At 46.8% G+C, this 26,902-nt stretch overlaps 1 protein-coding gene across 1 annotated transcript; it reads right to left on the bottom strand.

Annotated features, from left to right (window-relative positions):
* Positions 1-9,070: 9,070 nt before the first annotated feature.
* LOC120935981 (nigwaprin-b-like) lies at positions 9,071-24,889 on the bottom strand. The gene is made up of 4 exons (XM_040348035.1): positions 24,781-24,889; positions 16,676-16,819; positions 9,357-9,458; positions 9,071-9,205 (listed from the first exon to the last, which is right to left on the bottom strand). Exons 1-4 carry the CDS (start codon positions 24,848-24,850, stop codon positions 9,195-9,197), a joined length of 327 nt encoding a protein of 108 aa, XP_040203969.1. The 5' UTR covers positions 24,851-24,889; the 3' UTR covers positions 9,071-9,194.
* Between the last annotated feature and the right edge of the window lie 2,013 nt (positions 24,890-26,902).

Genomic DNA, 26,902 nt, shown 5'->3' on the forward strand with positions numbered 1-26,902 from the left:
AACATGGACTCTTTATTAGAACCAGAATACAAGTCTTATATACAGTAAAAGAGGAATTTCCTACATCCTGTTCATATTACTCTAGCAATACACAGACACATAAATTGACATGAGCTAATTAAGTAATCCCTTAGAGCGGCCGTTGTGACTCCCTAACTGCACCCTTTAGGTGTGTAGCAAAATGTAATGTCCAGCTTACATTCCTGTGGTTACTGATCCCAGCACCACCTCTTCAGACACTGCCAACAGGGCCGCCATCAGGGGGGTACAGGCATTACACCTGTAAGGGGCTCGATGGTCCCCAGGTGCCCGGCCACCCCCCGTTTTTTTTCCGTTTGACCCCCCCACCTTTAGAAACTCGCAGCAGGGGCCCCGTTTTTTGTTTTAATTTATTTTGAGAAAATACAGCTCTTTTTCTTCATCTCAGCAATCTCCTCTTTGGGGAACGTAGCTTAAAAGTTCTTGATTACACGTTAGAGTCTCTCCTCAGGACTATAGTTCCCACAGTGCAGTGCTGCCTGACTCTGTCTATTGAACTCTTCCTGCTCAGCAGCTCCCTCTTCTTGCCAACACTGGGCTATATTCAGGTAGCTTCGCGCATTGTTACGGCGGCGTAGCGTATCGTATTTACGCTACGCCGCTGTAAGTAAGTGAGGCAAGTGCTATATTCACAAAGCACTTGCCTCCTAAGTTACGGCGGCGTAAATGGGGCCGGCGTAAGCGCGCCTAATTCAAATGAGGATGAGGGGGGCGTGTTTTTTGTAAATGGGTGGTGACCCGACGTGATTGACGTTTTTTACGAACGGCGCATGCGCAGTCTGTGTACATATCCCAGTGTGCATTGCTCCAAAGTACGCCGCAAGGACGTATTGGTTTCGACGTGAAGGTAAATTCCGTCCAGCCCTATTCGCCAACGACTTACGCAAACGACGTAAAAATGTCAAAATTCGACGCGGGAACGACGTCCATACTTAACATTGCGTACGCCTCATAATAGCAGGAGCAACCTTACGCCGAAAAAGCCTAACGTAAACGACGTAACAAAATAGCGCCGGGCGTACGTACGTTTGTGAATCGGCGTATCTACCTAATTAGCATATTCCTTGCGTAAATCGACGGAAGCACCACCTAGCGGCCAGCGTAAAATTGCAACTAAGATACGACGGCGTAAGAGACTTACGCCAGTCGGATCTTAGTCAAATCTATGCGTAACTGATTCTAAGAATTAGGCGCATAGATACGACGCCGCAAATCAGAGATACGACGGTGTATCTGGAGATACGCCGTCGTATCTCCTTACTGAATCTAGCCCGTTACCAGTTACCAGTTCAGCACTGCAAGGCATCAGCTACAAAGAGCAGCTGCAGCCAGTTTGCCCCCTCACTCTTCATTCTTAGCTAAACACCTGACTACACAATGAGCAAATTTTTTTGAAATTTTGAACTTTAGCAAGTGGTTTGACACTTATATTGATATGTTAGTTTGTTGATTAGTGATGTGCAAGGAGACTGAAGAGTTGAGCTGAGGAATAGAGAGATAGATTTGGGTTTTGTCAGCAGAGAGATTGGGGTGGATTCAGCAAGCAATTACACCTGCGTATCCATAGATACGCAGCGTAATTGCTAAGTAGCGCCGGCGTATCGACTTTCTGTATTCAGAAAGCTAGATACGCCGACTGTAGCCTAAGATACGACTGGCATAAGGCTCTTATGCCGTCGTATCTTAGGCTGCATTCTTACGGTGGCCGCTAGGTGGCGCTCCGGTAGTTTTCAGCGTAGAGTATGCAAATTGCATACTTACGCTGATTCACAAACGTACGCGCACCCGACATTAGTTTTTTACGTCGTTTGCGTAAGTCGGTTTCGTCGTAAGGCTGCTCCTGCTATTAGGAGGCGCAGCCAATGTTAAGTATGGACGTCGTTCCCGCGTCGCGATTTTCAAATTTTGCGTCGTTTGCGGAACTCATTCGTGAATGGCGCTGGACGCCATTTACCTTCACGTCAAAGCAAATGACGTCCTTGCGACGTCATTTGCCGCAATGCACGTTGGGAAATTTTCCCGACGGAGCATGCGCAGTACGTTCGGCGCGGGAACGCACCTAATTTAAATGATCCACGCCCCCTACGGGATCATTTAAATTACGCGCGCTTACGCCGGCCCCTTTTACGAAACGCCGCCGCAAATTACGGAGCAAATGGTTCATGAATGAAGCGTAGCTCAAGTAATTTACGGAGGCGTAGCGTAAAAACGGTACGCTGCGCCTCCGTAGCAGTGCGCGCCCCTACCTGAATCTACCCCATTGTATTTAAAGCCATGCAAGGTTAGCAACTAACCAAGGGAACAGGTATAGATAGAGAATAGAAATCTGAGGACAGAGCTTTGATTGGCTCCTTCAGAAACAGAAAGAGGAGAGGAAGAGGTAGAATTGCAGATGACTTAGATACTGTAAGTGTCAGGAAAGGGTTCACCCATTGGTGGCGCTGTCAGTTCTATGGATCGTAATATCTGTGTCCACCAGTGGGTGTCTTTTAACAGCCAGGACCTACAGTAAAGGGTTTCACCTGCTGGTGGCACTGTTAGATCCGTGGGTCGCAGTACTGGTGGCCACCAGCGTGTGCTTTCCGGCAGTGTGGAGCCGACATTATCTCCTGCGGACAGGCGTCACCTGAGCCTGATTGCAGGAGATATGTATAAATACCCAGCAACTCACACACACAAGTTGCCTTGATATCGTTCCTTGTGCCCCGACCTTGCTAGCCTGCTACCTGATCCTGTTTCCGATCCTGATCCCGAGCCTATTCCCGATCCTGTCCCTCCTGTGTTCCTTTTCCCTTTCTTCCTTGCCCTGTAGCCTGATCCCTTTTCACCTTACCCCATCTGCTGATTCCCTGTGTATGACCCCCGGCCTGGCTTACGTTTGTTATTCTGGAACTGCCCTTGTTTATCTGCTGATCCCCTGTTTATGACCCTGGCTTACTTTCTTTATTACGATATTCCCATCTTCTGTATATAGTTATTTGTGGGTCACTGTTTGGGTTTATTGTCACTGTTTGGTTTTGTAAATGTTTGTGTATTTGTATATCACTCAGTTGTGGTGCGTCCATAGTGGGTGCAGTAGCGCCGCCCCCTCTCTCCTGCACCCGTCAATCAACAATACATAGATTTATGCATTGCATGAATCTATGTATTGTCGCCGCTGCCACCCACTATTCAGGTGTCCGGCCCCCTGTTGAGCGCCGGCCATCTGAATAACAGCGGTGGGTGTGTTATGGAAGAGCGAGATGCTGTGGGCTCTAATCTGCTTTCAAATGGTTAACCAGAGGGCACACAGGCTGTGCGTTCCCTGGTTAAACAGTGCTATGTTAGGGAATTGCTTCCCTAACACTGACCCGCCTCTCAGCCAATCAGGTGCACCGGGTCTGGTTACGGGTCACCTGATTGGCTGAAGTGACATCGAGGGCAGGAGAAGACATCAAGGGAGCGTGGAGAGGACGGTGCTGACCCGAGGAAGGTAAGTGCTGGGCTGGGGTAAAACTGGCTGCATTTGGGGGCACAAACTGGCGGCAATTGGGGCACATACTGGTGGCAATTGGGGCACATACTGGTGGCAATTGGGGGCACATACTGGCGGCAATTGGGGGCACAAACTGGCTGCAATTAGGGGCACATACTGGCGGCAATTGGGGACACAAACTGGCTGCAATTAGGGGTACATACTGGTGGCACTTGGGGGCACAAACTGGCTGCATTTGCGGGCACAAACTGGCTGCAATTGGGGGGACAAACTGGTGGCAATTGGGGCACATACTGGTGGCAATTGGGGGCACATTCTGGCGGCAATTGGGGGCACAAACTGGCTGCAATTAGGGGCACATACTGGCGGCAATTGGGGTCACAAACTGGCTGCAATTGGGGGGACAAACTGGCTGCATTTGAGGGCACAAACTGTCTGCATTTGGGGGGACATACTGGCTGCATTTGGGGGGACAAACTGGCTGCAATTGGGGGGACAAACTGGCTGCATTTGAGGGGGAAAACTGGCTGCATTTGAGGGGGCAAACTGGCGGCGTTTGATGGGCACAGTGGCTGCGTTTAATGGGCACAGTGGCAGCAATTGATTTTTATTTTTTCAGTTTGTTTGCGCACCCCAAAAATTTTGAGCACCAGCCGCCACTGATATCACTAATCCTAATAAACGCTTCTATTCACCTTACATGCGTTTTGGTTCTCTCTGTGCATTCCACACAGTCTGGGCTTACCAATTCCTGACAGGAAGTAGAAGGAGAACTAGGAAAGAGGAGAGTTTTTGAGGCCTAAGGCAGATTGGAGATTTTTGTGGAGGAGTGGGTGGTCAACTGTGTTGAAGTAGAAAGGTCTAACAGTAGAAGTATTGAGTGGTGGCATTTGGTTTTATATAAGAACACACAGTCAAGGCACTCCAGTGAGGTCCTATGAAAACTGTCTGTGGAATGGACTATGTGGGGTAAATGCACTAAGCAGAGCCCAGGATCCACAGGAGACAAGGAAATCCAGTTAAAATCAAGCTTTAACTGCTTAGCGACCGTATTACGCCGATATACGTCAGCAGAAGGGCACGGCTGGGCAGATTAACGTATATATACGCTGCCCTTTAAGATGCGGCATTGTGGGCGCGCACGCACCACCGGCAGCGCGAGCTCTTTGAGTGTGACAGTGATCGTCTCACGGAGAGGAAGAACGGGGAAATGCTGATGTAAACAAGCATTTTCCCATTCTTTCTAGTGACAGGACACTGATCACTGCTCCCTGTAATCGGAAGCAGTGATCAATGTCGTGTCACACACAGCCCATCCCCCCTACAGTTAGAAGCACTCCCTAGGACACACTTAACCCCTTCAGCGCCCCCTACAGGTTAAACCCTTCACTGCCAAAAGGGGAAGCTGCCCTGGGCCCTGGGAAGCCCCATACACACTATCAGTTTTCCTGCAGGTTTTTCTCTTCAGGTTTACCAAAACCATGTAGTGCAAGGGCCTGCCTGATTGCATACAAATTGAAAATCTTAAGGTTTGACCTCATATTAGATGGTTTTGGTAAACCTGAAGAGAAAAACCTGCAGGAAAACTTATAGGGCTAGATTCAGAAAGAATTTACGCCGGCGTATCTATTGATACGCTGCGTAAATTCAAAGCTGGTGTCGGTGGATGCAGTAATAACCCCCAGCAATGGTGTGTTAATAGTACTGACACCTAGGCACTGGTGTCGGTAGAAGTAGTAATAACCCCTAGCAATGCTGTCGGTGGACACAGTGATAACCCCCAGCAATGGTGATGGTGAATACAATAATAACCCCCAGTAATGGTGTCAGTGGGTGCAGTAATATCCCCCAGCAATGGTGTGTTAATAGTACTGACACACCAGTGGTTGTCGGTGGAAGCAGTAATAACCCCTAGCAATGGTGTCGGTGGAAGCAAAAATAACCCCCAGCAGTAGTGTTGGTGGATGCAATAATAACCCCCAGTTATGGTGTCAGTGGATGCAGTAATAACCCCCAGCAATGGTGTCTGTGGATGCAGTAATGACCCCCAGCAATGGTGTCTGAGGGCCAGCCAGGAATTTGAGGGGCTCTGCGAGGAGAGGGGGACGCTGCCGCACATGTTGTCCCTAACTTACAGCATGCTTATTACCCCACCTGGGAGCTTTCAGCTCCCGTCTCTTCTCAAGTGGGAAAGAGACCTAAATAGCCACTTTTCCGCTGCCCAAAAACTGAACATTCTTAGGTTCACGCACCAAGACTCAGGAGATTACAAGCTCCTCATGCATTGGTATAGAACGCCAGACCTGTTGCATAAGTTTTTCCCGGTGACGACAGACCTTTGCTGGCGCTGTCGGGAGGATAGGGGCACCCTTCTACACATCTTCTGGTCCTGCCCCCGACTTCAGAGTTTCTGTGGGGAGGTCCACAGGATAACGCAACAATTCACAGACCGCACTATCCCGTTTGACCCGGCCTACTTCCTTCTGCACGCTAATGACACACCAGCCCGCATCTACAAGACTTCAGTTGTGCGCCACTTGCTGGATGCAGCAAAGGCCTGCATCCCAATTCTCTGGAAGGCCCCGCACCAGCCGACCATTGCTGCATGGATTAAACGGGTGGACGAGGTGGGTAGATTAGAGGACCTAGTCCTAACCAGCCAAAACAGACAAGAACAGTTTAAAAAGACCTGGCAACATTGGAATCTTTTTAAGTATTCCAATGAAGGGCAACTACTGAGAGGAGGAGTTGGACCGGATTTGGTCGCTTCTCACTCCCCTGCACTAGTTCCGGACCGAGTCCCCACCGTACTCTCGGGAACTCCTGGTGGTTATCGGAGGTGCCGCCCTGCGATACAGATGGAGGACGTCGGTTCCCTGCGAGCGATACAAACAGATCCATGTCCGTGGGTCACACACACTCCCCCCCTCTCCTCTTCTTTGCCTCCTCCTCCTCTTCCCTCCCCCTGTGCTACCCCCCCCCCCATCTTCTTGCTATATATGGGCTGTCTTGCCTGCTCTCTTCGATTTTCTCACCTATTTTATACTAACACCTTTAGACGTAAAAGGAAAATGAGGGGACCGGTCCCAGTGGATCGCAGTATGCCTGCATGGTGCGTCGGAGGTATTGATGCTCCATCGCTGTCTCAGGGGAACCTTTATCAGGTGATTGTTTTGTTGATATGATGTGATTTGTTGTATTGTTGGTGCTGTGGTCCTTGTGGACCGATTCCCCGGATATAAATAAAAAAAATTGAAAAAAATAAAAATAAATTATAATACTAGTGCACTACAATCAACCTCCTATTATGAAGCACAGGGTATAAATTGTATGATAATAAAAAGATGGGGACCACTGTCCCAATGTGCATACACAAATACTAATAAAAAGGGAATAACCCAATGTGAACAATAATAATAATAATAATAATAATAATAATAATAAATAAAAAAATAAACCACCAAATGGTTAGCCTATATGAATAATATAGTCTGAAATGATGACGATCCAAAGGAACACTCCTGCCAGCAATCAGTTCATCTGCCAATGATCACATAGTCTCTTTTGAGCTTTCCTTTTAGATTCCTCGTACGTGTTGGTTGTCATACAAAATAAAATAAACATCTCATTGTGCAGTGCTCATAACTGACATTAGGGTCTGCATTGCAAAAAAAATCCACTCACATTTACACAGATCAACCATCGTGTTGTAAACGTTCAGGCACATAGAGCGTATGTCATCTACACTCCACATCCAGTGTATTCAAACTCACTAGATGTCGTCACTTGGCTCCTCCCGACGCATTGTGTCACATGTCACTTGACTTTTTCAAGGGACCCTTGAAAAAGACCCTTGAAAAAGACCTTTGAAAAAGTCACGTGACATTTGACGCAACGCGTCGGGAGGAAACAACCTCCATAAAAGGAGGTTGATTGTAGCGCACTATTATTATAATTTATCAAATATTCACAGTGTCAGAACACTATTGCAAATGGTTGCGGCTTAAAATCATGTATTTATCTTTTATTTTCACATAATTGAATATTCATATTAGTATTTGTTTTTCAAGATTTCTTGAAACCAGGCGCCTGTGATCCTAGGATCAGCCCTGATGTCTGTGCTACTTTTATATGAAAATATTTAGGTTTTCTAATGTTCTAATTTGTTGTTTTGTTAGTTGTTTTGGACACAACGTGGACTTATATCATCTGTTGCTATGAAGTAATATACATGAAAAAGTTTTTGTGCTTGGAGTTCAGCTTTAAATTCTGATCCATTGTTGGTAATTGTGACCCCCTCTGTATTATGTAAAGAGAACTCAGCATTACAAGTCAGAATTCCTCACTAACCACTTCCTGCCCGGCCTATAGCAAAATGACAGCTGGGTGGTGGTTGCAATATCCTGACTGGACGTCATATGTTGTCCAGCAGGATAACGGCCGCAGTGCACACCGATCTCGGTAAAGAGCCTCCGACGGAGGCTCTTTACCACGTGATCAGCCATGTCCAATCACGACTGACCACGATGTAAACAGGAAGAGCCGTTGAACTGCTTTTTTTCTCACTCTGGCAGGGAAGGGGTTAAACACTAGGGGGCGAGGAAGGGGTTAAGTGTGTCCTAGGGAGTGATTCTAACTGTGTGGGGGCTGGGCTATCACTGACATGATGCGATCACTGCTCCCGATGACAGGGAGCATCTGACAGATCGGCTGCACTCCTGACCAGGGGGGCGGGGGTCTGTGCTGATTGTTACACAGCCCCCCTCGGATGCCCGCCCAGGACCACCAGGATGCCGGAATGGACCACCGGGGATGGCCACCCCACTGGACCACCAGGTATGCCACCTAGACCACCCGGGAAATGCCAATATGTGCCCAGGCAGCTGCCAATCAATGCCCAGGCAGCTGCCAATCAGTGCCCATCCACAATGCCTACCAGTGCCAGTGCCACAAGGGATGTCTATCAGTTCCATCTATCAGTGACGCTTATCAGTGCCCATCAGTGCCACGTATCAGTGCCTATCAGTGCTGCCTATCAGTGCCCAGCAGTCCTGCCTATCAGTGCCACTCATAAGTACCCATCAGTGCAGCCTTTTAGTGCCCATCAGTGTTGCCTATCAGTACCCACCAATGCCACCCATGAGTGCCAATCAGTGCCGCTATCAATGCCCATCAGTGCTGCATATCAGTGCCACCCATCAGTGCTGTCTACCAGTGCCCATCGTCAGTGCAACCTCATTGGTGCCAGTGAAAGAGAAAACTTACTTATTTACAAAATTGTATAATGAAAACAAAATAAACATTTTTTTTTCAACATTTTCTGTCTTTTATTTATTTGTTTAGCAAAAGAGGTGATCAAATACCACCAACAGAAAGCTCTATTTGTAGGAAGAAAATTACAAAAATTATGTTTGGGCACAGCGTAGCACGACCGCGCAATTGTCATTTAAACAGCAACAGAGCTGAAAGCTGCAAATTTGGCCTGGGCAGGAAAGGGGGGGGGGGGTAAGTGCCCGGTATGGAAGTGGTTAAAAAAAAAAAACAGAAATTGACATGTCAGGATTGAAGAATTCTTTATTGAAAGACAATTCCCGTGTGTGTGTGTGGGGAGGGGGACCTCTTGCTGATCATAACGGGGTACTGGTGATCTCATCTCTCCACAAAGGTCTTCAGTAGATTCTTATTCTGTGTCTGGAAAGACAATAATGAGTAATAATAATAATAATAATAATAATAATAATAATAATAATAATAATAGTGTGTGATTGTGGGAGGAGACATTAGAGTGCAAGCTTCTCTGGTGCAGAGACTTAAGTGATTGGCTCAGTGTTTACTTTCTCACCTTGTGGTGGTGGGAAAGGAACAGGATCCAGGGGTGGCGGGTCACATACCCAAGGATGACCTGGAAAGAGTTTGGCCCACCATGTGCAGTCTGTAGGTGGATCTGTGGAGAGAGGACAGAAGTGACAGTTGGTAACGCTCTACACATCATGGAAGGTATTGATCATCTCTACTATCTGGTGAATTTGGTAACACAACAGTAATACGGCATTGAAGAACTTTTTCCCCTTTCACTGTTGATGGTGGGAAGAGGTCTGATAGAGAACAGTGAGAATTTTTTGACTTTGTACTGGAAAGTCATGATAACATTTCCAATATTAATGTATGGAAGAGCCCTGGGGCCATCATAAAAAAATACAGAATTCTGAGTTTCAAAGTCAGAATTCTGAGTTTCAAAGTCAGAATTCTGACTTTGAAACTCAGAATTCTGACTTTGAAACTCAGAATTCTGACTTTGAAACTCAGAATTCTGTAGATTTTTTTTTTTATGATGGCCCCAGGGCTCTTCCATATTAACCACTTAAGCCCCGGACCATATTGCTGCCTAAAGACCCAAGGTGTTTTTACAGTTTGGGACTGCGTCGCTTTAACAGACAATTGCGCGGTCGTGCGACGTGGCTCCCAAACAAAATTGGCGTCCTTTTTTCCCCACAAATAGAGCTTTCTTTTGGTGGTATTTGATCACCTCGGCGGTTTTTATTTTTTGCGCTATAAACAAAAATAGAGCGACAATTTTGAAAAAAATGCAATATTTTTTACTTTTTGCTATAATAAATATCCCCCAAAAACATATATAACATTTTTTTTTCCTCAGTTTAGGGCGATACGTATTCTTGTACCTATTTTTGGTAAAAAAAATCGCAATAAGCGTTTATCGAGTGGTTTGCGCAAAATTTATAGCGTTTACAAAATAGGGGAAAGTTTTATTGCATTTTTATAAAAAAAATTTTTTTTACTACTAATGGCGGCGATCAGCGATTTTTTTCGTGACTGCGACATTATGGCGGACACTTCGGACAATTTTGACACATTTTTGGGACCATTGTCATTTTCACAGCAAAAAATGCATTTAAATTGCATTCTGTATTGTGAAAATGACAGTTGCAGTTTGGGAGGTAACCACAGGTGGCGCTGTAGGATTTGGTGTACACTGTGTGTGTGTTTACAACTGTAGGGGGGTGTGGCTGTAGGAATGACGTCATCAATCGAGTCTCCCTACATAAGGGATCACTCGATCGATGCAGCACCATAGTGAAGCACGGGGAAGCCGTGTTTACACACGGCTCTCCCCGTTCTTCAGCTCCAGGGAGCGATCGCGACGGAGCGGCTAAAAACAAATAGCCGCGCCGTCGTCCCGGATCGCTCCCCGAGGGGACCCGACCGCCGCAAGTCGCGGGGGGGGTCCCGATCGGACCCCCGACCCACGTCTAGGCCGACGTATATGTACATGCGGCGGTCGGGAAGGGGTTAATGAGTCACAACAGGTGGATGATAACATTGGTCCTCTAGTCCAGGGGTCTCCAAACTTTCTAAACAATGGGCCAGTTTATTAACCTTCAGACTTTAGGGGGGCCGGACTATGGCCAGTGGTAGTGGACATTTTCTTGGCATCGGTGGGTGTAAACATCGCCATAATTGGTATTGGGGGAGAAGCAGTGCCCTATAATTGGTATCATTGGGAGGAAAAGTGTCCAGGCCCGGATTTACTCCCTTTGCCGCCCCAAGGCCGGGTCCTTCAATGCCGCCCTCGTCTACGCAGTACAGGGGGGACATTATCTGCCGGGGGACTTTTTCGGCAGGATACTGAGATGCATTGAGAAACGGAGGGGGGGGGGTGGGGGACTGGGATTGGTACTGCCGAAAATGACACTGCGAACCTGGGGGGGTGTTGCTGCCAAAAATGACATTGAGCATTGGGGGGTGCTGCTGCCAAAAATGACAAAATGACATTGAGAACCGGGAGGGGGGTTGCTGCTGCCGAGAACCATCTCACCTCCTCTTCCCTCTGTTTTCTCTCCTCTCACCATCCGTGACATGACAGGGGGGAACTCCCGAAATGAAAGTGAAAGTGTCCTCTCCTCTCAGCCACAGTGCCGCCCCTGCACCCACTGCTGCCCCGAGGCCTGGCCTTGTTGGCCTTGTCTGGAATCCGTCCCTGAAAGTGCCCCGTCATTGGTTTAATTGGAAGGAACAGTGCCCCTTTATTGGTATCATTGGGTGGGGAGGAATAATACCCCATCATCGGGATCATTGTAAAGCAATAATGCCCCATCATTAGCATCAGTTGGAGGAATAGTGTCCCATTATTGGTGTCAGTGGGAGATATTGTGCTTCATTGCTGGTGTCAGTTGGCAGAATAGTGTTTTGTATCTTTGGGAGTAGTGACCCAAGGGCCGGATAAAGGCAGGAAAAGGGCCGCATCCGGCCCCAGGGCCGCAGTTTGGAGACCACTGCTCTAGTCTAACAGACCTTTACAAAAAAAAAAAAATATATATTTTTCTATAGCCTGTAAATGTTTTCTGATATCACTGGCCTGTCTGAGCTGATGCACCTGGTAAAATTGGTTCAGATTTCCTTAGGGGCGAGCATAGGCACATGTTGGAGGCAAAACTGGAAGGAAGGGAGGCAAATAATAACCACTTCAGCCCCGGACCATTTTGCAGCTAAAGGACCAGGCCCCTTTTTGTGATTCGGCACTGCGTCGCTTTAACTGACAATTGCGCAGTCGTGCGACGTGGCTCCCAAACAAAATTGGTGTCCTTTTTTTCCCACAAATAGAGCTTTCTTTTGGTGGTATTTGATCACCTCTGCGGTTTTTAGTTTTTGTGCTATAAACAAAAATAGAGCGAGAATTTTGGAAAAAAAAACAATATTTTTTACATTTTGCTATAATAAATATCCCCCAAAAATATATATACATTTTTTTTCCCCCTCAGTTTAGGCCGATACGTATTCTTCTACATATTTTTGCTGGGGGGGTCTTATGTTGCTGGGGGATCATTTGTTGCTAAAAGAGATCTACTGTTGGGGGAGGGGTCTATTGTTGATGGCAGCCAGAAAGTTTATTAATGCTGGCAGTGCGGAGATCTGTTGATGCTGCTGGGAGTCGATTGTTGTTAGGGGGATCTATTGTTGCTGGCTGCAGCGGAGTCTTGTAGAGCGGGAGAATTATCACTTTAATCCCCCTTTTTAATGCATGCCAATATTCTGTTTGTTTTATTAGCAGTAGCTTGGCATTGCTGAGCCTATCATCTACTAGGACCCCCAGGTCCTTTTCCATCCTAGACTCCCCCAGAGGTTCTCCCCCCAGTGTATAGATTGCATTCATATTTTTGACACTCAAATGCATTATTTTACATTTTTCTACATTGAACCTCATTTGCCATGTAGTTGCCCACCCCATTAAATTTGTTCAGATCTTTTTTGCAAGGTTACTTTTTATATCTTACGCCATATCTTCCCCTCCTTCCAATTTTGCCTCTAATTTGTCCCTTTGTCCAGTATCTCACAGAGGGGGGGCCACCCGTCACTCGTGCACATGACGGGTGGCCCCACCCTCAGCTATAAAAGAGCTGTCACACCGGGAAAGCGTCATTCGGCTGGGCGCCTCCTATGGAGGTGGTATCATTCATAGCGGCGGTGATTTTTTTTTTTTGTATCGCTCGAGACTCAATTACATCGTTGGATTTTTTATTTATTTTTTATTTTTAATAAAGGACCTGTCCCAAACTGTCTCCTGTGGTTTTTAAAATGTTGACACTTTTTATTGTGAAATGGTAGGGGTACAATGTACCCCGTTACCAATTCACATAGGGGGGCAGGGATCTGGAGTCCACCTTTGTTAAAGGGGTCTTCCAGGTTCCGATAAGCCCCCCGCCCGCAAACCCCACAACCGCAAGGGTTGTGGGGATGAGGCCCTTGTCCCCATCAACATGGGAACATCCTCCCCATGTTGAGAGCATGTGGCCTGGTACGGTTTAGGAGGGGGGCGCTCTCTTGTCCCCCCTCTTTTCCTGTGGCCTGCCAGGTTGCATGCTCAGATAAGGGTCTGGTATGGATTTTTGGGGGGAACCCCACGTAATTTTTAATTTAATTTTGGTGTGGGGTTCCCTTTAAAATCCATACCAGACCTGAAGGGTCTGGTATGGATTTTTGGGGGGAACCCCATGCCATTTAAAAAAAATGGTGCAGGGTTCCCCTTAATATCCATATCTGACCTGAAGAGACTGATATGGAATTTGGGGGGGACCCCCACGCTTTTTTTTTTAATTTTGGTTTGGGGTTCCCCTTAATATCCATACCAGACCCAAAGGGCCTGGTATTGGACTAAGGGGGGAACCCATGCTGTTTTTTTCAATGACTTTTATCTGTATTGCCGGGACCCGACAATTCATTAATAGCCGTGAGTAGTTTTAAATGACTATTTTTTTCCCTTTAGAAATTACATTTTGTGCAGGGACTTTTCTAAGCACGGGAAACAAGCGCTACTTTACAGGCATACTATAGACATCCCCCAGGTATGAAATTTAATGGAATATTTCACTTTTATTGTTTCACTTTAAGCATAATTAAAATCACTGCTCCTGAAAAAACTGACGTTTTTAAAACTTTTTTTTTTGCATTGATACATGTCCCCTGGGGCAATGTATGACAATAACTTGCATATTAGCCTTTAAAATTAGCACTTTTGATTTCTCCCATAGACTTTTAAAGGATGTTCTGCGGCTTTTCGAATTTGACGCAAACACCCCAAATTTTTCGCAGTTCGGCGAACAGGTGAACAGACAATGTTCTAATCAAACTCATGTTCGACTCGAACATAAAGCTCACCCCTAATCACCATGTATAAATACATAAGGGGGATATGATCACTATGAATAAATACATAAGAGGTATACGATCACCATGTATAAATACACACTGTAAGTGGTCCATATAGTAAACTTGGTATAGAGGTATTTACTTTTAGGTCATTACACAGCAGAAGGAGGCACTCTTTATGTCTGGTGAAAAACAGCTGTAACCTTCACATAAAGAAAGGCTTCTTCACAGTAAGAGCTGTGAAAATGTGGAATCGACTCTCTCAAAAACTAGTTCTGGCCAGCTCAGCAGATCGTGTTTTTTAAAAAAAAGTGTTGGATGTATTCCTACTAGGGCTGTGGAAATTAACTACTAATTCCTCGATTAATCGATTCATTTTTTTGATCCATCAAAATTCTTTTGATTGGTACTCATCTCTCCGCCGGCTTCCGGGTCTTCAGGGAGTTCCGTCGGAGATACGGTGACGTCACGGACACCGGCGGGGCTTGCCGTGTCCATCTGAAGGGCTCCTTTGCTGTGCCTTCATATCTGCATGCCGGCGGGACCTTACTATCTGCCACACGCAAGGGCTGTTACACTTCCCTCTATCACCTCCCTTGATCAACCTGGGATTCTACAACCATCCACTGGGAGTAGTGATAGTTCCCTTCACGGGACATCTACATGCCGACGGACTGATGTTAACCTCTCCTTATCTGGATTCAGCAGTGGTATCGTTGTACACATTTTTATACCAGTATCATACTTAGCTACATGTTTTTATGACTGCTTTTGCTACAGTTTGGTATTACTCTCACCATTTTTACAGTTTATGTCGCTACATCGATTTTATCTCCAGTGCATTATTTGTGCATTATGACTAAGCACTAGTGTTAGTGCGAAACGTGTCAGCAGTTGGGTTTTATTTTATTTCACTTTGCTGTGACTTGTAGTGCTGTCCTTTTTTCAATAAAGTCTACAATTTGTTCAGTGTGCGGCTGTCCAGAGACAATCTTTGTTCCTGCATTATTTGTTTTGTTGCCTGCTTGAAGACTATAAAAGTTTTAATGCTATTCCCATCGAGCGCTGCCTTTGTGTGTTTTTTGTATCCTGCTATCCATTTTCCCAGTGGTTGGTAGCTGCACTGGGAAACGGCGTGCAAGGAGATCAGCTAAAAGTAGTTGGATCTGTATGTGCGTTATAATTAATCGAAATTAGTCGATTAATCGATTAAAAAAAAATTGATTAATCGAACACAATAATTTAATCAGCCCTAATTCCTACACATCCAAATATAACTGGATACTGACATTTAGGGTTAATAACACCAGGGGTAGTTGATCCCAGGGAATATCCAATTGCCTCCTGGGGAGTCGAGAAAAAATGTTTTCCACCACTGGAGTAAATTGGACCATGCTTCATAAGGGTTTTGTGCCTTCCTCTGACCAACTTTGTCATAGTGTATATGAAGGTTTACTATTTTCTTTTTAATTATTTTCTTCTATTGATTAACCACTTGTCGACCGCCACACGCAGATGTACGTCGCCAACATGGCACGGGCAGGCAAATGGACGTACCTGTACGTCCCTTTAAATTTGCCACCCAGCGGGCCTGCGCTCCCACCGCGTGCCTCGTGAGTGTGCTTGCGGGTCCCGGGAACTCGATGTTCCCGAGCGGCCCGCGATTGCGGTCGGCAAAGGCAGAACATAGGGATGCCTTTGTAAACAAGGCATTCACCTATTCTGCCTAGTGACACGTCACTGATGGCTGTTCCCCTGTGATCGGCCACACCCCCTAACAGTAAGTATCACTTTCTAGTACTGACTTAACCCCTTCAGCACGCCCTACAGATTAACCCCTTCACTGCCAGTGTCATTTTTACAGCACTGGTCACTGTAAAAATGACAATGGTCCCAAAAATGTGTCAAAAGTGTCTGATGTGTCCACCATAATGTCGCAGTCACTATAAAAATCGCAGATCGCCGCCATTACTAAAAAACAATATTAATAAAAATGCCATGAAACTATCCCCTATTTTGTAGACGCTTATAACTTTTGCGCAAACCAATCAATAAACGCTCATTGCAATTTTTTTTTTTACCAAAAATATGTAGAAGAATATGTATCGGCCTAAACTATGGAAACATTTTTTTTATATATTATTGGGGGATATTTATCATAGAAAAAGTAACAAATATTGTATTTTTTTCAAAATTTTCACTCTATTTTTGTTTATAGCGCAAAAAATAAAAACCACAGAGATGATCAAATACCACCAAAAGAAAGCTCTATTTGTGGGAAAAAAAGGGACGCCAATTTTGTTTGGGTACAACGTCGCACGACCGCGCAATTGTCAGTTAAAACGACGCAGTGCCGAATCGCAATAAGTGGCCTGGTCTTTGGCCAGCGAAATGGTACGGGGCAGAAGCGGTTAAGCTAGATGGACTTGTGTTTTTTTTTTTTTTCAGCCTTACTTACTATGCGACTATGTAATCACTGGGCTATCTTAGCTGTTGTACCTGGTATAATTGGATCAGTACATTTCCATCCGCAATTATAGCAGCACAGCTGTCCCCCGTCACAGGGAACATTTGGCTTACATTCATCTACTGTTGATTCCGGGGCACAGAGTTCCGTCAACAGTGAGCATTCCGGACGACGGACTGTGAAAAGAAGACAGAGAGAGACAGTCAGTGACTCTACCCCAGGCATGACAAACTCATATACTGTACAATAATGGGCTCAATGGTGGTCACACCTTCATCCAAGGGGCAGGCAGCACTTTGATGGATATACATGGTAAAGGGACATTGTTTACTACAAACTTTTGCTTACTCAAATCTACTGTTCATCGTCACCTTTTTTATCTCAGTCGCACTGTGTGTGCCTACCATTACAATACTTCATGCCTACTCAAACACCTATCCTTCATAAAATGAAGAGCACATTACAGTCGGACATGCATAGGCACCTTGGGTCACTCTGTATTGCCAAAGTTATGTTGATAAATCTGTCCACCCACCACATGTCAATCATTCCCGTAGCTTGTCCCTTGTGGATAGTGATAGGGGGTGTGTGTGTCAGTTATGACTAGGGTTGTCCCGATACCACTTTTTTAGGACTGAGTACAAGTACCGATACTTTTTTTCAAGTAGTCGCCGATACCGAATACCGATACTTTTTTTAAATGTGTCCCCAAATGCAGCCATGTCCCCCCACAGATGCAGCCATGTCCCCCACATATTCCAGCCATGTCCCCCACATATTCCAGCCATGTCCCCCACATATTCCAGCCATGTCCCCCACATATGCAGCCATGTCCCCCACATATGCAGCCATGTCCCTCTAGCCATGTCCCTCACATATGCAGCCATGTCCCTCTAGCCATGTCCCTCACATATGCAGCCATGTCCCTCTAGCCATGTCCCTCACACATGCAGCCATGTCCCTCACATATGCAGCCATGTCCCTCTAGCCATGTCCCTCACATATGCAGCCATGTCCCTCACACATGCAGCCATGTCCCTCTAGCCATGTCCCTCGCATATGCAGCCATGTCCCTCTAGCCATGTCCCTCACATATGCAGCCATGTCCCTCTAGCCATGCCCCTCACATATGCAGCCATGTCCCTCACATATGCAGCCATGTCCCTCTAGCCATGTCCCTCACATAAAGAAATAAAGTGATTCAGCGCTGGAAAGTATAAATAAAACTAAATTGCAAGCCAGCACTGCAGATATAATCCAAAAAAAAATCTCAAAGTGAATAAATAAATAAATAGTGCAGCGCAAATGAATATATCTAAAAATACAAATTGTAACACAGTGATTCAAAATATTTAAATAGAGTCCATAAAGTGCAAAGTGATAAAGGTGCTCCGAAAAACACAATAGTGATAAATGGTGCAGAAATCTTCATCAGATCTGTGACCCATAGGACAGGATTATCCTCCACCAAGGCTAATGGGTGGCCTCTCACCTCAACACTTCGACCTGTGGCTAGGTCAAAGGGCAAAAAGCAAATCCTCCAAGGAATAGTAATCAGCTTAACATGGGCTCAACTCCAAAGCGTCCACCAGATGGAACCAGCAAGCAATATGCAAGGCAGCACTCTCCCATAAAACATTCAATGGACCGGAAAGGAGTAAGAAAACAATCTAAGTGCTCTCTGCTTAAAACGTTTAATGATAGTAAAACAAAAGATAAAAACCACTCACATTGTCCTGCACTCTAAACCGAGTGCAGGGATAACAGCTAGTGCCGGAGCTCAGCGTCCGGATCAATGTAGACAGCGTGTGAGGTCTCTGTGAGGCAAACGCGGGTGACGTCAACGTAGCTCCTCCCCCTCGAGGGGGAGGAGCTACGTTGACGTCACCCGCGTTTGCCTCACAGAGACCTCACACGCTGTCTACATTGATCCGGACGCTGAGCTCCGGCACTAGCTGTTATCCCTGCACTCGGTTTAGAGTGCAGGACAATGTGAGTGGTTTTTATCTTTTGTTTTACTATCATTAAACGTTTTAAGCAGAGAGCACTTAGATTGTTTTCTTACTCCTTTCCGGTCCATTGAATGTTTTATGGGAGAGTGCTGCCTTGCATATTGCTTGCTGGTTTCATCTGGTGGACGCTTTGGAGTTGAGCCCATGTTAAGCTGATTACTATTCCTTGGAGGATTTGCTTTTTGCCCTTTGACCTAGCCACAGGTCGAAGTGTTGAGGTGAGAGGCCACCCATTAGCCTTGGTGGAGGATAATCCTGTCCTATGGGTCACAGATCTGATGAAGATTTCTGCACCACTTATCACTATTGTGTTTTTCGGAGCACCTTTATCACTTTGCACTTTATGGACTCTATTTAAATATTTTGAATCACTGTGTTACAATTTGTATTTTTAGATATATTCATTTGCGCTGCACTATTTATTTATTTATGTCCCTCACATATGCAGCCATGTCCCTCTAGCCATGTCCCTCACATATGCAGCCATGTCCCTCTAGCCATGTCCCTCACATATGCAGCCATGTCCCTCTAGCCATGTCCCTCACATATGCAGCCATGTCCCTCTAGCCATGTCCCTCACATATGCAGCCATGTCCCTCACATATGCAGCCATGTCCCTCTAGCCATGTCCCTCACATATGCAGCCATGTCCCTCCAGCCATTTCCCCCATACCTTTGCCACCGAAAGCCGCCGCCGCCGCAAGGAGAAAATCACAGCATTCATTTGAATAGCTGTTTTGCCCGCGCGTATAGACTCCCCTTGCTCGGGATTGGACAGATCACGATCACCCATCCAATCCCGAGCAAGGGGCAGTGTCTATACGCGCGGGAACACTACAGCTATTCAAATGAAAGCTGTGATGTTCCCGCATGCCGTTTAACCCATGCGGCGGCTTTCGAGGCGGCGGCTTTCGATGTGGTGGCGCGATGCGGCGGCAGCGGCGGGGGGGGGGAAAGTATTCTATTTAGTTATCGGGGGTATTTGTGCGAGTACAAGTACTCCCGCAAATACTCGGTATCGGTCCCGATACCGATACTGGTATCGGTATCGGGACTACCCTAGTTATGACATATGTAACCTTCACATCTGGAAAGACTTCTTCACAGTAATGCCGTGTACACACGATCATTTTTCGGCATGAAAAAAAACTTCATTTTCAGCATGTCCAAAAAATGAAGTTTTTCCAACTTCATCATTAAAAACGATGTTGTCCACACACCATCGTTTTTGAAAAATTATGAACAAAGCGCGGAGACGTACAACACGTACGACGGCACTCTAAAGGGGAAGTTCTATTTTTTAGCTGCTTTTAGCTGATTCCGTGTTAGTAAAAGACGATTTGCGATTTTCTGTCTGTTACAGCGTGATGAATGTGCTTGCTCCGTCTCATAACTTGCTTCTGAGCATGCGCGGGTTTAAAACGTCGTTTTAGACCACACACGATCATTTTTTACAAGCCGGAAAACTACGGGCCAGATTCACAAATGAGATACGACGGCGTTTCTCCTGATACGCCGTCGTATCTCTGTTTCTAACTATGCGACTGATTCATAGAATCAGTTACGCATAGATAGCCAGAAGATCTGACAGGTGTTATTGTTTTACACTGTCGGATCTTAGGATGCAGTACCGCGGCTGCCGCTGGGGGGAGTTTGTGTCGTAAACCAGCGTCGGGTATGCAAATTAGGAGTTACGGCGGATCCACAACGGTTTTTCGCGTTCGCTACGTCGCCGCTAGTCTATTTTAGCCCGTCGCAAAGTTACACTTTTTTTTTGGTGCCTTAACTTTAGTCAGCAAGTGTATTGCTGTCTAAAGTATGGCCGTCGTTCCCGCGTCGAAATTTAAAAATCAACGTCCTTTGCGTAAGCCGTCCGGGAATACGGAAGTACGCTACGCGCGTCGCCGTTCATAAAAATGACGTCACGGCGCGCAACGCACGGCGGGAGTTAGGAAACGGAGCATGCGCAGTAGGTCCGGCGCGGGAGCGCGCCTAATTTAAATGGCACACGCCCATTTGAATTGGCCCGCCTTGCGCCGGAGGCCGCGGGCGTAGGTTTTCATCGCAAGTGCTTGGTGAATCAGGCACTTGCGATGAAAAATTGCGGCGGTGTAACGTATCAAGGATACGTTACTCCGCCGCGATTCTACGTGTACATTTTTAAAAACGACGTGAAAAAATGCAGCATGTTCGAATTTTTTTTTTGTCGTTTTTCAGAACATGAAAAACGATGTGGAGCCCACACACGATCATTTTAAATGACGTTTTTAAAAATGTTGTTTTTTTTTCATGCCGAAAAATGATCGTGTGTACGCGGCATAAGAGCTATGAAAATGTGAAATAGACTCTCTCAAGAACTAGTTCTGGCCAGCTCAGCAGATTGTTTTAAAAAAAAAATAGTTGGATGTATTCCTACACATCCAAATATAACTGGATACTGACATTTAGGGGTAATAACACCGGGGGTAGTTGATCCGGGGAATATCCGATTGCCTCCTGGGGAATTGGGAAGATGTGGATGGCAAACTCCAGGATATGAGACCAGAATATAAAAACAAATGGATACAATGCCACCAATAAAATACATACCGTATTTATCGGCGTATACCGCGCACTATTTTGCCCTGAAAATCAGGGCAAAATCGTGGGTGCGCGGTATACGCCGATACCCGCTTTCCCGCCACGAGTTTGAATACTGCGCCGGCATATACCGAGCGCAGTACACTCGTGTATCTTCGGGCAGTCTCGTCGCCTCTCGCGCTGACGTCAGCGCGAGAGTTGCCGAGCCTGCCCGACGATACACGAGTGTACTGCGCTCGTTATATGTCGGTGCAGTATTCAAACTCGGCGCGAGAAACGAGCGGGGAGGACGCCGCAGAAGGACGCCGGACCCGACGAATAGGACACCCGAAGCCGCAGACGGACGCCGGACCCGACGAAGAGGACACCCAAAACCGCAGAAGGACGCCGGACCCAACGAAGAGGACACCCGAAGCCGCAGACGGACGCCGGACCCGACGAAGAGGACACCCAAAGCCGCAGAAGGACGCCGGACCCAACGAAGAGGATACCCGAAGCCGCAGACGGACGCCGGACTCGAAAAGGCCGCCGATGGACGCCGCGCAAGACACCAAAACTGTAAGTACAAAAGATCTTTTTTCCACAGGAATTCGGGCAACTTTAGGGATGCGCGCTATACGCGGGAGCGCGCTATACCCCGATAAATACGGTACATTGAATCAAAACATACAATAATCTTTGATAACTAGACCACTGGCTGACTTTGAACAATTGCTAATAAAAGAACAAAAATTGACTAAAAGACTTTCTAAGGTTTATAAATTATTACTTTTCTCCGGACCTATTAAGGAATTAGCCTATATGAGAAAATGGGAAGAGGAGATAGAGAACCCGATATCAATAATAGAATGGGAGAAGGCATTGATAACAATACATAAAGCATCGGTAGCAGTTAAACACATATAGCCAGATTCAGAGAGAGCGCCGCAACTTTAAGGCGGCGTAGCGTATCGTATTTACGCTACGCCGCCTTAAATTGGAGGTTCACCCAAAAACGTAATTTTTAACCTTAGATTGAGGCTCATTTTGTGAAGGGGAATCGGGTGTTTTTTTTTTAAAATCGAAGCTGTACTTACCGTTTTAGAGAGCGATCTTCTCCGCCGCTTCTGGGTATGGGCTGCGGGACTGGGCGTTCCTATTTGATTGACAGGCTTCCGACGGTCGCATACATCGCGTCACGATTTTCCGAAAGTAGCCGAACGTCAGTGCGCAGGCGCCGTATAGAGCCGCACCGATATTCTGCTTCTTTCGGCTACTCGTGACGCGATGTATGCGACCGTCGGAAGCCTGTCAGAAGCCTGTCAATCAAATAGGAACGCCCAGTCCCGCAGCCCATACCCGGAAGCGGCGGAGAAGATATCTCTCTAAAACGGTAAGTACTGCTTCGATTTAAAAAAAAACACCCGATTCCCCTTCACAAAACGAGCCTCAATCTAATGTTAAAATTTTTTGTTCGGGTGAACCTCCACTTTAAAGCGGTTCTCCCATGCCAAATCGTTTTTTTTGGGGGGGGGGGGGGGGTAGTTCAAAGGACCGTAGGAAGGGTTAAATAAACTCACGTTTCGTTGGTTAAACGTCCGCTCCTTTCGCTTACAGTCTGCAATAATCAGTTATATTCATATGTGTGTGCCGTCGCCATCTTCACTGTGGGCATTAGAATCCCACCAGCAGCGACTTCCTGCTTTCGCTGACGCTGTAATCCCAGCATGCACCGCGCGATCTCAAGCATGCACACTCTTAGAAGGGAGCAGCGGCGTCAGCGTCTCTGTTCCCCTAACAACGGCTGGCGTTCCCGTCCCGCCCCCTCAGATGTAAACACAGCCCTCCTTCCTTTGTTGATATCGCACGTCACTTCCTGCTGTAGAAATCGCGCGATATTTGTTATCACGGCTGCGTGAAGACAGGGAGCTCCTAGAGTGCTCTGCTCAAACGGGAAGTGATGCAATGCCCGTATTATTCCCGCAACGATGCAGACCGGAAGCCTCAACAATTATACAGGTACTGTACAGATTTAGAAAACGAAAACATCGGTTTTTAGCGTTTTGGCTAGCGCAAGTGTAATAGAACTAATTTTGTAATTAGGGTGGAGCTCCGCTTTAAGTCAGAGAGGCAAGTACTGTATTCACAAAGTACTTGCCCCCTCACTTACGGTGGCGTAGCGTAAATGGGGCCGGCGTAAGCTCGCCTAATTCAAATGAGGATGGGGGGTGTGTTTTATGTAAATTACTCGTGACCCGACGTAATTGACGTTTTTTACGAACGGCGCATGCGCCATCCGTGTACATATCCCAGTGTGCATTGCTCCAAAGTACGCCGCAAGGACGTATTGGTTTCGACGTGGACGTAAATTACGTCCAGCCCTATTCACGGACGACTTACGCAAACAACGTAAAATTTTCAAATTTCGACGCGGGAACGACGGCCATACTTAACATTGTCTAGGCCAGCTATTTGATGGAATAACTTTACGCTGGAAAACGCCTTACGTAAACGGCGTATCTTTACTGCGACGGGCGCACGTACGTTCGTAAATCAGCGTATCTAGGCATTTACATATTCTACGCCGAACTCACGATCGGAAATTTCGACAGCAAAAGTCTGATGTGAGCTTTTGAACGGAAATTCCGACCGTGTGTATACGTCATCTGACTTTTGCTGTCGGAATTTCCGCCAACAAAAGATTGAGAGCTGGTTCTCAAATTTTCCGACAGTAAAAATTCCTATGGTAAAATCCAATCGTCTGTAGCAATTCCGACGCGCAAAATCCCGACGCATGCTCGGAAACAATTCCTCGTGTTTTCGAAAGCATTGAACTTCATTTTCTCGGCTCGTTGTAGTGTTGTACGTCACCGCGTTCTTGATGAACGAAAGTTCAGAGATGGTTTGTGTGACCGTGTGTATGCAAGCCAAGCTTGAGCGGAATTCTGTCGGAAAAACCATCCAAGGTTTTTTCCCTAAATAGCTTCCTTTACCTTAGTGTAGTCCTCCTTCACTTACCTCATCCTTCCATTTTGCTTTTAAATGTTCTTATTTCTTCTGAGAAATCCTCACTTCCTGTTCTTCTGTCTGTAACTCCACACAGTAATGCGAGGCTTTCTCCCTGGTGTGGAGTGTCATGCTCGCCTCCATCCTTGGACTACAGGAGAATCAGGACGCTCTCTACGTTGCAGATATAGAAAGGAGCTGTGTGTTAGTGGGCGTCCTGGCTCTCCTGTAGTCCAAGGGAGGGGGCGAGCACGACGCTCCACACCAGGGAGAAAGCCTCGCATTACTGTGTGGAGTTACAGACAGAAGAACAGGAAGTGAGGATTTCTCAGAAGAAATAAGGACATGTAAAAGCAAAATGGAAGGATGAGGTAAGTGAAGGAGGACTGCACTAAGGTAAAGGAAACTATTTAGGGGAAAAAAATTGTACTTTTACAACCCCTTTAAATCATCATTTATGATGCATTTCTAACAATTGGACACATTTATAAATAGAGGGAGGGAGGAATAAAAGAAGAGGCTTAGAGAAGGAATAGTAGTCATGGAATAGATCCACTTACTGCTTGTGGTCTCTGCTGGGAGCAGGAATGCCCCCAGAAGAAGGAAGAGAGATGCCACCATCACCTTCATGCCTGCTGGGAATATACCTCTGATTATCAATTCCGCACCTGGATTTTATACCCGTAGATAATTAGGACAGACCAGGAACTGAAACTATTAAAAAAAAATATAATAATAATATAATTCTCGGTTTCACAATAGGTCAGAACAATGACTGGTTGTGTCAAAAGGAAAGTTATGAAACAAGTCAATAAAGATTTGTCAAGATTTCCCAACTCAATGGTTGACTCTGAAGAAGCCTTTGTTCGGCTCGTATCCCATAAACAAGTCATTATTTTCCAAAGACCGATGAGGGTCTAAGTGTCATTCTGCTGGTTGTCAGCACCAGTGGCGGCTGGTGCTCAACATTTTTGGGGGGGCGCAAACGGAAAAAAAAATTGCAGCCCCACTGTCGCCCACTGTGCCCACTGTTGCCACTGTGCCCACTGTTGCCACTGTGCCCACTGTCACCACTGTACCCACTGTCGCCACTGTGCCCACTGTCACCACTGTACCCACTGTCGCCACTGTGCCCACTGTCGCCACTGTACCCACTGTCGCCACTGTGCCCACTGTCGCCACTGTGCCCACTGTCGCCACTGTGCCCACTGTCGCCACTGTGCCCATTGTCGCCACTGTGCCCACTGTCGCCACTGTGCCCATTGATGTCACTGTGCCCTGTAAAATTCCCCATTCCCCCCCCCCACCCGGCCCTTACCTTTACTGGAGTCAGCCATCCACGTCCTCGACCCTCAATGTCTTCTCCCGCCCTCGATGATGCTTCAGCCAATCAGGTTACCAGTAGCCAGAACCGGCCAACCTGATTGGCTGAGACGCCTGTCAGTCTTATCCAAGGAATGCACCCCCCGTGCGTTCCGAGGATAAGCTTCCGGGGACCCGAGGGCTGTACTCGGAAAGCCGCTGGCTCTGATAGGCACTTCCGTACAGCCAACCAGCAGCCGTTATTCAGCTGGCCAGCTGAATAGTGGGTGGCAGCGGCGACAATAACATAGATTCGTGCAATGCATGAATCTATGGGGTTTTTGCCCTGCGCCCCCGCAAATTAACTGCGCTACGCTTCATTCACGAAGCAGTAGCCACGTAATTTGCGTGGGCGCTCCTCAAAAATGCCAGCCGTAAGGGCGCCTAATGTAAATGATCCCGTAGGGGGCGGGAATCATTTAAATTAGGCGCGTTCCCGCGCCGAGCGTTGGGCGCATGCTCCGTCGGGAAACTTTCCCGACGTGCATTGCGGCAAATGACGCCGCAAGGACGTCATTTGCTTCAAAGTGAACGTAAATGGCGTCCAGCGCCATTCACCATTCACTTACGCAAACAACGTAAAATTTAAACTTCGCGACGCGGGAACAACGGGTATACGTAGTATTGGCTGCCCCTGCTATTAGCAGGAGCAGCCTTACGCGAAAACCGGCGTACGCAAACGACGTAAACTGCGTACGCAGGGCTCGCGTAGGGTTGTGAATCGGCATTAGTATGCAATTTGCATACTATACGCTGACCACAACGGGAACGCCACCTAGCGGCCTGCGTAAGAATGCAGCCTAAGATATGACGGCATAAGGAGCCTTATGCCAGTCATTTCTTAGGCTGCAGTCGGCGAATCGAGGTTCCTGAATCAGGAGCATTCGATACGCCGGGGCAAGTAAGCAATTGCGCTGCGTTACTATGGTTACACAGGCACAATTGCTCTTTGAATCTACCCCTATGTTATTAGAATCAGTGGCGGTGAGAGCCAGAGGGGGCAGCGCTCCAGCGCCCTCTATGGACGAACCGCCACTGGTCAGCACTTACCTTAAAGTGGTTGTATAGCCTTTTTTTTTTACTTTTACCTACAGGTAAGCCTATAATAAGGCTTACCTGTAGGTATAGAGAATATCTCCTAAACCTCTACGGTTTAGGAGATATTCCCCTCGCAATGCGCCTCTGATTGCAGCGGCACATGCGCAGGGGGGCCGACTGCCGCCGAACCTTGCTGAATTGAAGTCTCCAGCGCGCATGTGCGGGAGTGATCACAGCGCTGTAGCGGCGATACCCGGAAGACACGCCGAGTCAAGATGACAT

This window comes from Rana temporaria, chromosome 4, assembly GCF_905171775.1.
Source record: "Rana temporaria chromosome 4, aRanTem1.1, whole genome shotgun sequence".
Lineage (NCBI taxonomy): Eukaryota > Metazoa > Chordata > Amphibia > Anura > Ranidae > Rana > Rana temporaria.

Coding starts and splice junctions, on each gene's coding strand:
- LOC120935981 (XM_040348035.1), bottom strand. CDS start 24,850: ATGAAGGTGATGGTGGCATCTCTCTTCCTTCTTCTGGGGGCATTCCTG. Junction 16,820..24,780: donor CCCAGCAGAGACCACAAGCA/GTAAGTGGATCT, acceptor TTCTTTTCACAG/TCCGTCGTCCGGAATGCTCA. Junction 9,459..16,675: donor TACTGATCCAATTATACCAG/GTACAACAGCTA, acceptor CTCTCTCCACAG/ATCCACCTACAGACTGCACA.